Source organism: Nesoenas mayeri (assembly GCF_963082525.1).
Source record: "Nesoenas mayeri genome assembly, chromosome: 7".
NCBI classification, from domain to species: domain Eukaryota; kingdom Metazoa; phylum Chordata; class Aves; order Columbiformes; family Columbidae; genus Nesoenas; species Nesoenas mayeri.
This window is the reverse complement of record NC_137551.1, coordinates 23,153,001-23,165,510: the sequence shown is the minus strand read 5'-3', so window position 1 is coordinate 23,165,510 and position 12,510 is coordinate 23,153,001. Positions and strand designations below refer to the sequence as shown.

Sequence of the window (12,510 nt, the reverse complement as noted above, 5' to 3'; positions counted from 1 at the left end):
GCAAGGGCCGCGGGGTACCGGCGAGCTGGGGCGAACCGGGCGGGCGCGGCCCGGCGCGACCTGCTCCTCGTCTCCCGCCCCTTGCTCTCCCTCCTCACCCCCGCCCGGGCCACCGGCCGCCCCCCCCGTGCCGGGAAACCCTCCTCGGCGGCTCCCGCGGCCCCCCGCCCGGCTTCGCGGCCGCCTCCGCCCTCGGTCCCTCCCCGGCGCCTCCCGCAGCGGCACGGCCGCCTGGTCCCTCCCATCCAAGATGGCGGAGAGTCTCCCCGAGCATGATCGGATCCTCCAGGAGATCGAGAGCACGGACACGGCCTGCGTGGGACCCACCCTGAGGTGAGGGCGGCGGAGGCCGCGGCGCCGACGGCGGGAGAGGGTCCCCTGCCCCGCCAGGCCTGCCCGCCCGTCCGGGGAGCCGCGGCCCGGCCCAGCCGCGTTTTCTGACAGCTTCTCCCCAGAGACACCGCGGGGCCGCCCGCAGCGCCTCCGGCGGGAGGGGCCGCTCCGGGTCCGGGAGGGACGCGCAGCACCTGGGGCGCCCCGGTGAGGCCCGACCGCTGCCACCCGCCCCAGGCCCAGCGGGGGCGTCGCGCCCCGGCCGCCCGCGGGGTGGCAAGAGGGAGAAGGGGCGGCCGCCGTGCGGCGCGAACAGGGCTCGGGGCTGGCGCGGCCGCGGGCGGCTGTCACGCCCGGGCCGGCTGCGCTGACAGGGAAGGGGGTCGAGCAGAGGCTGCGGCCGTGCCCCCGCCCCCGGGCTGGCCTCCCTCTGTCATTGTCTGCCGGGGACGAGGGGCGCTGCCCGGCTTCCGGCGGCGGTGGGCGCGGCGGAGCCGGGACGGGGCACCGGCGCCGTGCCCGCCGTAACCCGGTGTCGGCCTCTCCGTCGCCCGGGCAGGGAGGGCTCCTGTCCCGCTTGGACATGGGTCATCGCCTTGGGGTGGGCGGGTGCTCCGCGTCTGTGCCGAGGTCGGGACCGAAGCCGTGTTGTGGGTGGTGTTTGCAGCAGTAACACTGCAGGGCTCCTCTGTACGCGACCCTTCCTGGTGCAGCCTGACATCTCTTGGCCCCGGCCAGGTGCCCTCTGGAGATGTGACAGCGTTCGAAGCATTTCTGAAACGCCATGACTTCAGTGTTTTTTTTCCTCCATTTCCACATGCTGCCTAATGGCGTAGCTTGCATGTTGAAGAAATGGTTTTGCTTAATCTTTCCTGTTAGAGGGGAACGTCTCATGGCCCTTCAGTCATTGCTGGGGAGAGAAGGGCAGGGCCTGGAGGGAGTGGATTTGGGTATGGAGGAGATGTAGGGGAAAGATGGTCTGAATCCTGGAGCTGTGCTGGTGCTTCCCTGATTAGAGAGGTCTGAAAGCTGTGAAGAAGCACAAACACTAGCCAAACTGGGAAGAGACAACTGTGAATTTGCATGTTATCTCTTGGGGAAGATACCGAGAGCCTGTGTGCAGGGAACTGGAAAAGGCGGTTTGTGTGGCAGCATGTGGCAGGGTGGCAAGAGGATGGTGCCTGCTGGAGAGACCGTGGGCAGGGCCGGGAAAGGGTGAACGTGGATACCACGGATGGGGAACCTGGTGCCAAGAACTGATGGAAGAAGTTGCAGGTGCGATGGGTCACTTTGCATCAAATTTGCAGCAAGTGATTTTGTGGTTGGCTGTGTATGGCTGCAGTGGGACCTCGAGCTCTGAGGACTGTGTGGGCAGGTGACAGAATGGGCATTTTTGAGAGTCTGGGGCTATTGAGGCCTCAAAGAGCCCAAATGGTGGGTGGCTCAGACATCGCCCAGAGGCTGCTTGTGGAGTTCCCCTGGTATTAGGGGCCAGCTTGTAGCAAGCTGCGCTCTGATCTCCCCTTACTGTTCCTTAAATGTACCTCTCAGTACTGAGAGGACACTGTGGAGGTGTCAAAGCTGAGCATCACAAAAAGACCTTCACCTGTGAGAGTTTGGGAGCTCAGGCTGAGAGAAAGTAGCTGAGATGCTTTCAGATTTGAGTTGTCCCTGGAGGCAGTTTAGCCACGTTTCAGATAACAAGCCCAAGCAGGTTGGAGCTGATGTCTGCAAAAAACACGCCAAAACAAAAAACTGGGCAACTCAATATTAAATCTAATTGCAGTTTAACTAAAATCTGCAGTATAGAGCTTGTATCAGAGGAACCTATGTAAAGGGCATACAGAGAATCCAGCTGCACAGTGGAAGAAGGCGTGTTTGAGAACCACAAATGTGGATGGGAGAGGGATGTAAAATGGAGAAGGAACAATAGGAATCTCTTATACATATTAAACATTTGAAATGTGTCAAAGTTTCTATGAATATTAACATTTCTTAATTTCTTTGCATGTTCCTTTTTCTATTTGCATCTCATCTATCTTACCTATTTTGTTAGTGACCTTTCAGAAGGGGAGATTTGCATTGCTGACTTTCAGAATTTTTAGAAAAGAAGTGGATGTTGGGCTAATTTAACCTCTAGTGTTCATTTAAAAATAAAAACAACGAGGCTAAAGAATTATTACATCTGGCTGAGTGTTTTGAAAGATGTGTATCCAACATCACAGAAATATGCTGCTACTATAAGAACAGCAGTGTTTAAAATCAAAACTGAGCTATCTCTTCAGCTATGCCTGGTAAAATTTGTGAATTGCTGTGTGAAACCGAAAAGTCTGAAATCCCAGATCTAATTTCAAAATCTGTTTCAATGATCAAAAGCGTGAACATAAAATGGAGCATTATTTTCTGCACAAGATCTAGGTTTTACTTGCTAAACAATATAAATCAAAGAAATTAGTTGAGCGATTCTATGTATAGTTGCATAAGGCTACAACATAAAGCAATCCATCAGTTTCCAGTTGTGGAAGCTATTGACGCTGGTTGTCTCATATGATGACTAAAATTATGTTAATTACATTAAATTGAATATTTTTGCAATCCATGGTGTGTAGTGCTGGGAGAATATCTATAGCATCATGACATGCAACACAGTACTGACATACTTAAATAGCAGAACAAAACAAGGGGCTTGAGGTGAGTGGTTTGGATAAGTAGCATCAGGTAACACTAAATGCTGAAGATCATAGGATATGCAAGATCTGGCTTATCCTTAACTGTTCATATCAAGATCTTAATATCTTCCTAATGCATCTATGCTTCACAAAGGATGTATATTTTTTTGTAGGCTGTACATAGATTCTATGCAAACACATTTCTGCTCTTGTTTTTCTTAAGTGTCTTGTTTGCTGGTTTGGCAGCACTTGTGCTAATGATATAAAAAATAATAGCGTATATAGATACACTGTTTTTGCGTGTAATTTACAGATAAGGAACAACATACAGACTGACCCACAGGTGATTTTCTAGTACTGAGATGCACCAGTGTATTTGAAACACAGGTTCTTTCTAGGAGGAATTACGGTGCAGTTAGTACAGTTGGTATTGTTCACTATTTTGGAGAGTAAGTTAGCTCCTAAAGATTGCTCTGCATCTCAAGAAATATAAATTGAAGAGATTGGATTTGATTAAGTTAATTTGTATTGTACTTGATTAATTAAAAAAAAAAGTGTAAATGGATGATTTTATTCATTTAAAGTTGCTGGTATTTAACCTGCATCTCTAAATCTAGTGACACATACTGAATCATTATAAATGAGACTTAAATTGACTGTATAACTTTCATTAAATAGGCAGACTGTATATATAGCAGGCCAGGATTAATTTTTTTTTTCAGCAGACTGTGAAGCTTTTATTAACATCTTTGTAGCTTTAATGGCTAACTAAATGAGATTAATGACAAAACCTGTTAGAGGCTCGTCACTCTCACCTTTTTATATAATGTGTTAATATCTTATAATTCATGTCATATTCATACTGTTGGGCTATGCAAAACTAGGGAGAGTTGTCAGCGCATTTCTAATCTTTATAAAGGAAAAGGAAAAACACAAAAAGAAATAAAGGCAATTCCTATATCCCTCTCCGAGATCAAGATAAACATATTAAAAAGTTTGTAACAAAAACCTTTCAGGCCCTTACTGAGCTGCATATAAATAAATATTAACAAAATTTCAAGAGTCTAATTTTAAGAGTGTCTTCACACTTCTTGAATACTCTATTAGATGTGCCAGGGTAATTAATAAGATAAATAATATTTAGAAGAAAATAATTGACCTTAGCTGCTGGTTAGTTAGTTTTATGTTGGTTGAAATAGGTCAAACTGGAGCCCCAGAGAGTAGATGACATATGCTATGCATATGAGTCTCTTTGAGCTTGTTGTAAAGTGTAATACTTCAAAGCGTTTTTTAAAAAAAATAAATGAATTAACTGTTAAACTCTAGCCTGGCAATGTATTGTGTAAGCATATGGCAGGCTTTTTCTGAACAGTTCATCTCATGAGCTTCGCATCACTGAGTCTCCATTGTTCTGTGATCCCCATACACAGCCTGTCAGAGGATACCTCTGTGCCCACAGTCAGTTGACTAAGCAACTCATACAAAAGTAAAATAAAATTTTTAAATTACGAGGAAATCGATGATGGCAATTTTGTAGCTAAGGTGAAGCTGCTAAGGAGGTTCTATGTCTCTTGGTTTATCTGTAAGTGGGATGTACCCTGTGGCTTTGACCCACAACTGCAGCTCAGAAAGAGCTCCTCGAAAGTTAGTGTAAAAATGCTTTCAGGCAACCTCTCTGTTCCACTGCTCCTGAAATCTGTCATCACCAAGCTGTTGCCTTGTAGATGTTTGAGCATCTTCTAGGTTACTGTAAGTTGTGCTGGCCATGAGAGTTACTAGAAGGCATCCTGTGAAGGCATCTCACTGGCATGTTGCCTCTGGCTGCGGGAATCACACCGAGAAGAGCTGTTAGGTTCACGTGTTTCTCTCATGCTGCAGTGTGCTGCGGTGACCTTCCACTGACCGAGGACTCGCATTGCTTTGGTAAAAGCAGCACGGAGCCACGCAGCTGCAAAGCAAAATCACTTCAGCGTGGTACTGCTTTTTTCTCATTTAGGTTTAACAGAGTTTGGTGGTAGGATGTAGATTTGTTGTGAGCCTCATAAGTTAGTATGGGTGAAGTATTAGAAGCGATTGACAGCTGTTCATCCTGAACTTTTGTCCTTGTGTTGCAGGAAAGCAGAAGGTAAAAGCACCCTTCAATAAGGCATCATTAGGGGAATAAATTAAGGAAGTGAAGGTAGCAATAGTGTTTCAAGCAAGACTGTGTTGTTCTTTCCTGATCAAGAGGTTCTAAGAAAATTCAGAGATAGAAATATGGAATGAGAGTCTAATTTTGCTGCTCTTAGTGAGTTCTGGTATGCTTTACAACTATAGGTGCTTTGCTCTGGCAGGGGGCCATAATTTGTATTTTGGAGGTATTCCTGTATCCGTTGAGGGAGTGTCTCCAAAGCCAAGTGAACAAAGTGGCTAAAATACTCTTTGGAGTATGACAGGATGCTATGATGCTTCACTGTAACTTGTTTTACCAAAAGTATATGCTATTATTACTAGTAGGCATGATCTAGTTATCTGATTCTGTATCTTTAGCAGAATAGTTAGTGAGCAGTAGCACAGGCAGTATGAATGACTTCTCTGGATGTGGGAAGGTGCTACAGCATTAACACAGTCACAGACTGAGAGGTGTTTTTTCTGAGCACTTGCTGATGGGCTGCTGGGATTTGTGTTGTGGTTATCCAATGACAAGATGTGGTTGCCCTCATTTTTGTCCTGTGGTCTTACTTGTCAGGTATGATTGTCTAAAGGCATTTTTCTGTGTTTTATTATTTTGGTTTTGGATTATGAGCCAACAATTCGCATTTTTCCTGTAGCTTAGTCTTTTTTAAATATAGAGCAAACGTAAGATGGCTCTGAGATCATCAACCAATGCTTTGAATCAGAATTGATCATGTATTTAAATTTCAAATATTATGATAATGTTTTACAGCATTGTAAGCTATTTTTATGGTTGGAGTCTATATCTTCATTAACGGTCTGTCTTCAAGCCCTGCTCCGTTTTCAAGTTAATGATGTGTTTCATTCCTTGTTCCCTTTCAAACCAAAGTTACAAAGTAGCCCAAAGGAACTAGAAATTCCTTGTGTGTTAGCCGTGGGGTTTTCTGGATCAAGAGCATACTTCAATGTATATTTATATATCAGTTTATTATAATAGCTAACTTCAATTTTGCAGCCAGGTTGCTCTAAAGAGCACAGCCTGCTCACTGGGAACAGTGTATCCTGAAAAAACTGGTGGCTGACCCATAGTGTCAGTTGCAGGTTTTTTTACTTGGTGCAGGATTTGATGATATTCCAAGTGTTTAAAGGCAACAGTCAGATAAAGCAACTGTTAATGTGAGCAGGTCTATCACCATGTATATTGCTATGAAGGAGCAATATTTTTTTATCACTAGTCCATTACATAGAGTCGAAACAGCATAAGACAGACTGATCAAACTGCCATTTATATATTCAGTGGCAGAACTACAGTTCTGATTTTTCTGTGGGCTAGCCTGATGTTTCAGGCAGATTTACCATTGTTGACAAAACGTATTTTAGAAGAAGGTGAAGATTCGCTTCCATTGCTGCAAGTTTCAACATAGTAGTTTTCTACTTTTTTTTAAACCCGAAACTGTTTGTGGGTAATGATATCTGCACTGTATTTTTCTGTTGTGCAAAGAAATCTTTAGCTACAATGCTGATTAATTTTGTCGTGAAATATGTGTCTGCAAATCAGGTTATCTTGATCTTTTTAAGTGTTCATGCATCAGCTTCTGACTCAGTTCTTGCAGTGTTTTCCAAATGGGTGACTGCCAAGTGAAGCTTTAACCTAACTAGTAACCTCTGTGAATAATACCTCTGAAATAGTTCTCTCCAATTTCACAAGCATCACCAAAGAGCTTGAAATTGTTCCTGTGTTTAGGAAGCATGTTTAAAAATACATTACAGCTTTTAAAATATAGGGATCATCTACCAAGAGATCTCGAATAGCGTACTTGGTAGGTGGTTCATGCAGTTCGTATCACTGTGTTTCATTTAAATTTAACCTTCTCTCCATATGAATGGCTTACTCAGTGTTGCATCAGTTAAATTCAGGAAAGCCAATTGTAATTAATGTCATTTCTTCATCAACTTATTCCTCAAACTGGTTTTATTTAGGGTCTGTTGACTCAGATTTTTGGACCTGCCATATGCATAGGAAATGCATAAATGCACAAATTCCAGTCACATGGGTACTTACTTTCTTGCAGATTTTTTGGGGAAGCCAACAGCATACACTGCACTCCAGCTTTCTGTGTGTGTTGCTGAGCCATTGCTCTGAGACTTCGCAGTTTCCTCAGTACAGATACCTGAGGAGTCTTATCATAATTCCTTTAAATATAAGCCTGGTTTTGACCTGGCAGTGCTTGAGTGTTTGTGCGTACAAAGCTGAAATTACAGCGACTGCAGTTAAGCAAGTTTTGTCATGTTGCATTTTATGGATCATACTACTAAAATGAGCTCATAAAAATCTACAAAGGTTGATGTTTCTTAAATAATGCTTCTAAGGTAGTGCCAGGAATGGGTTTGCAAATAGGAAACTATTTCTGTGGCTTGTAGTAAACTATTAAGTATTAACTTTTTCGAAAACACCAACCTAGCTTTGCATCAACATCAAGTAATCACATTAGATTTTATCTTATTGAAGGGCTTGCTATGGCTAGTTATCAAGTCTAGCTGTTGCTAATCTTTCTGGCTATTATCTGGTGATGGTTGAAATGCCCAAACCTAATCCCTGTCACCACAGACCTTGGTAAAACAATGACATCATTTTCAATTTAATGTTCAGTTTAAAATACACTCAACAACGTATCTCCTCCTAATCTTGTCCATGTCTACTAAGGAATTATTTGTGTGCCTGAGAAACCATGTCCTGTGCAGGAAGGAGTTAACGATCTCTCCTGGAGCCTGGCTCAAGCCCTTCTGTACCTCAGCCTTTGCCAGTAATACCAAACTAGTAGGGAACTTAATCACTGACAGAGGTATTAAGAAGGAAAGAAGCGGGTTTTAGAATGCATCGACCCTGATGGAAAGACTTGGGGTTTGGCAGAGGACTTAAAAGATGTCTTTGAACAGATCTGTACTAGAACCTGCAGAGAGAAATAGAACAACTTTTTTTTTTCATATAGCATGATAAAGGTGTTCAGGTCTGATACTGTGAGTGCGATTTTCACTGTGTCAGAGGAAGTAATCTGCTTGCAAAACTGCAGAGAGCGTAACTTGCAATTCTCCCATGAATCAGAGTAATACAAAATTAATAATGCATAAACTGTAGTATGTGTACCTAGGGGGATGCTTTTGAGACATTTCACCTTCGCAAAGAAGTGTTTAAAATTTCAAATATTGCATACTTCAGTTTTAATGCACTATATCCTCCTTTCTGTTACAGACATGTAGGTGTTTTTGTTGGTAGCAGCTCTCACTGGGACTTGTGCGGTTTGCACACTTCCTTGTGTGTAGAGTCACTTGGAAGGATCTCTGCCCCATTGGTTTCAGCCAGGCAATGTTTTCTTCTGAATTTTGGTTTTAGTTAATTTCAAGATAAGAGTTACATAGTTGATATTGTTTTGTACTGTATGTTTGTTCTGTTTTGTTTCATAAACTTAGGAAACTGTAATGAGGTAGCCAATGCGCGTTACCTCCTCCTGAAGTGCGGACTTTCTGTGGTGTGCTGGAGTGTCACCTTCCTTGCCCTAAGGTGTGAATGGGTTTGCTGCTGCTTAGTCTGTTTGTCCAGCAGGTAGATGGAGTAAGGTCACAAAGAGCAGTAGAAGTCAGTTTCTTCAACCCTGTTAGTTGCTTCCCAACAGACAGAAACACTGTGAGGTAGTTTTACCCAGGCTTTTGAATTAACAGCAGCGTTTTTCAAAAGTCAGCTTTCATTTTCTTCGGTGATCCTGGGAGATGTGTGTGTGCAGAGGATATATGGCACAGGCTGTCGATTTGCATGAGAAAAATACACAATGATTTTCTGTGTTTAGGCTATGTAAGCTCACAGAGTTAACAGAAATTAGTAACAGAAAATTATTGGAAAATACATCCTTTGGTTATATGTTTGCAGAGGAATGTGACACATCAAAGAATTATCTGGTGTGATCTGTATTTAATAGAATACATACTTAATCCAGGTAGGTTTGAAACTTTAATTATTGGATATTTTATTTAGTCTGGAACTTCTTGATTTCTAAAAGAATATGTTTATATCTGTGTAGTGTAGTGTTGGTATTCAAAGCCTTTTGAAATAAATAACTTAGACGTTTGTGAGATTAAACTTTCTGGTTTGTTTTTGTGTCTCATGAAGACTCTACAGAAACAATTGGTACATGTTTGTCTTGAAGTTTATGTTTAAAGTACTTCAGATAAAAAAAGGCAAATTAGGTAAGTTGTAATAGATGGCTAATTATTTCTGGGACGTGTGTAGTAGAAATCTGATCAAATCTTTAGAAAGAACTTAGAAGCTCACAATGTCATTTATAGATTAAGCCATTACTCTCAAAAAAAATATGTTACAGTCTGTGGAAATATTTATTTTCATTTTCTATGAAATAACATAGGTTCCAACTATGTCCACTGAATCCGTTTAGGTATATGAAACAGGTGCCCAAACCGGGCATTTTGCTATGTGGCAATAGCTAGTACCAAAGGGAGTGAAGCCGCTGTTTTCGTTGCTGTCTTTTTAGTCTATTAGAACACAGAATAAGGAAAAAAAAAAAAAAGGTAGTATAGCACTTGTTTTTCAGTTTCTTGCTTCATACACCAGTAAGTGGCACAAAGGCTCGGCAGGAAGAGGCATCTCCTTGGTCAGCAGGGTGCAAACAGGAAGGAGGAAGGAAATCTATTGCAAATCTGGGGTTGCTGATTATCAGTGGTGTTTGGCTGCAGAGGATGTGCATTAACAGCCACCAGCGTGATCCATTGCTTATCCAGCATGAACAATGACTGCTGGAGTGCTGCTAGCACAGAATATGGACCCCGCTTATAGGAAGTAATGTTAACTAACAAACCATACTCAGCCTTTTCCTGCTCGTAGAAACAGGATACTATTAGTGAGAACAATTCACAGAAATTGCACATCCAGGAAAACCGGGCAAGTAAAGCATAACAGCTTAACTAAGATTAATAAAATCTTTTCTCTGATTAGGGCATAGCTTGAGGTCTACGCTGTTCTGGCGTGTAGTATGATTTTTCAAATAGAGCGGTGAGATGTAATTATGACTAAGGATGTCAGAACTGGACCCTGGGTAGCACCTGGCATGAAAACGCTGCTTAGGTTTTAAGAAATGTGCTTATTACCATAACTCCAGTTGAATTACAGGAAACACCTGGACATTATTTTATAAAGCTTTTTAGGGTGTATGCAGCAACCTATATGAAATTACTCCATGGAAAAATCCCTACAAAGTTTGCAGTTTGTGTAAACAGAAAATATCTTTGTATATTTTAGGACAATGGAAGTTTTTGCAGTGTTTCCTGTGAAACTGCAGCTTGAATGGGTGTGTGATACAGTATCGTGGCTAGGGATGCCATGGTTATAGTCACAATGACAGGTCTGTTTTAAGGGCTGAGTCTGAATTTGCATGGTCAGTGTTAGGGCTTCCATCTCGATCCACTTAATTAATCATGCAAGTCTGAGTTGTAAATACTGTTTTATAATTTTATTTAATATGTCTCTTTGTCTTTTTTTTTCCAATCAAATGAGAAATGGAAGAAGAGGACAAATGTCTGCTGGGCCACTTCTCGCAGTATGTGTGTGGGAGCTGTTTGAGAGCATCTCTAACCTCAGCACAAAATTTGCTTTGGTAGCAAGATTCGAATTCTAAAAACATGATTTTTCCAGAAGCATAGTTTCTTCATTCGAGAGTTGGTTTATTTGTGTGTTTTAAGTATTACTTTGAAAAACTGAATAAAAATTGTATGTCTGAGAGGGTTTTTTTGTGACTGGGTTTAACTGATCAAAGTGGTCAGCTGATTTTTGTTTTTCCTCACAATGCTAAATCTGAAGTTCTGCAAATGAATCTTTTTCTCTTGCATCCCTTGCAGTTCAGAAGTTGCACCATCAGGCTTATATTCCATGTCAAACTTGTACAGATATTGTGCAGATATGTGTAATTCCCATCATCGTCACAGCATTCGTGGAGGTGTAACTAATTGACACTTACTAAGTGGTTGTCAGTACCCTGAAAGGAATATGTGTTTACAGTTTTTAATTGCTTCAGATGTCTTGCGTAATCAAGAAATTAAAGACTTTGTGGCAATGCAGGCAGGGGTGGGGAACCTGCAATTCATCCTAGAAATGGGACAGAACAGGATGGACTGGGACTGTGAAGATGGTGGAAGATGACAAGACATTAGCGAGGAGCTATTTTATCCTGTAAAAAGATCAGTGGGGTTTTTTTCTCTATTTTCGGACTTTTTTTTTTTCTTCTATTTAAAAATAAATTATCTAAGACCCTTTGCTGTTAGAACCTATTATTGTAAATTATTACTAGGATGAGAATTGTTCATTCTAAAAATTTACAGTAATGCTCCATAAGCTCAGAGATGTTTCTCCTGAATGTGACTTGCAATTAAAAATTGAATCATTGCCCGTTGAAAAAACTAAGAAACACACGAAAAACAAGCCCCCAAACCTCCAAGAAATAATAGATTTTTTTTTTTTTTAACCACAAAGGGGTTTGTTATTTTTTTTCCTTTTATCTAGTAAACTGGTTTAGTAATGAATTTAATTGACAGAATTGTTTATTACCAACCAGGAATTAATATTATCTTCTGAATCATTATTTTCTTATGAAAGTATGGAGCTTTTATTTTTTATAAAATAAACTCTTGAAGTTCATTTTTGCCTGAAGCCTGAGTACCTGCACAGTTCTGCTTACCATTGAAAAGTTACAGCTATTGCCATAGATATGAGGGACAAAATTACTGTAGGTCTCATTGCAGTCACTCTTGGAATTCACTTTTCCATGCTAAACTCCCACCAAATAGATTAGAGCAGAAGTTGTGTTTAGGTTTCTGATTATTCTCATTTTCTAGTGGGAAGATGACAGACGTGAAGACAGGGGGTGAGGAGGAAAACAGCAGATTTAGGGTATTTGCTGAACTCTCAAGAAATGCTTTTAGGCTCCTCTCCTTTTACACTTACGAGTCTGTATGTGCTTCCTTTGCCTACCTTTCCAGTAGTCCGGTCAATATATCCAATTAATTTCTGGCTTATGATACTTTTTGGTCTGTGAGTTCTTATTTCCCTCCTCCTTAGTGAAATGTTGATCCTCTTTTAATCCCATTTGCACTCAGGCATTTAATAACATGTATTCTGGCTGCATGCATAGAAAATATTTGTATGAAATGCTAGCAGAAATGTATTTTTAAAGCTGTACTGTAACCATTTGTGAAAGAGATCTATGACAGTGGCTCAGAGTGATAATGCATATGTATAGAGTTGTCATTATAGAATGGATCAGATGATGTGAGGATAATTGATTTTAAAAAACTT

At 41.6% G+C, this 12,510-nt stretch overlaps 1 protein-coding gene across 2 annotated transcripts in view; it reads left to right on the top strand.

The window, feature by feature from the left end:
* Positions 1–250: 250 nt before the first annotated feature.
* The window catches only part of EXOC6 (exocyst complex component 6), a gene marked incomplete at its 5' end in the record, with an annotated part of 91,646 nt that continues 79,386 nt past the window's right edge, over positions 251–12,510 (top strand). For both annotated transcript variants that reach the window (XM_080348070.1, XM_080348071.1), the window contains one exon: positions 251–333. In XM_080348070.1, the coding sequence (XP_080204196.1) occupies positions 251–333 (83 nt within the window). The remainder of the gene's footprint in view (positions 334–12,510) is intronic.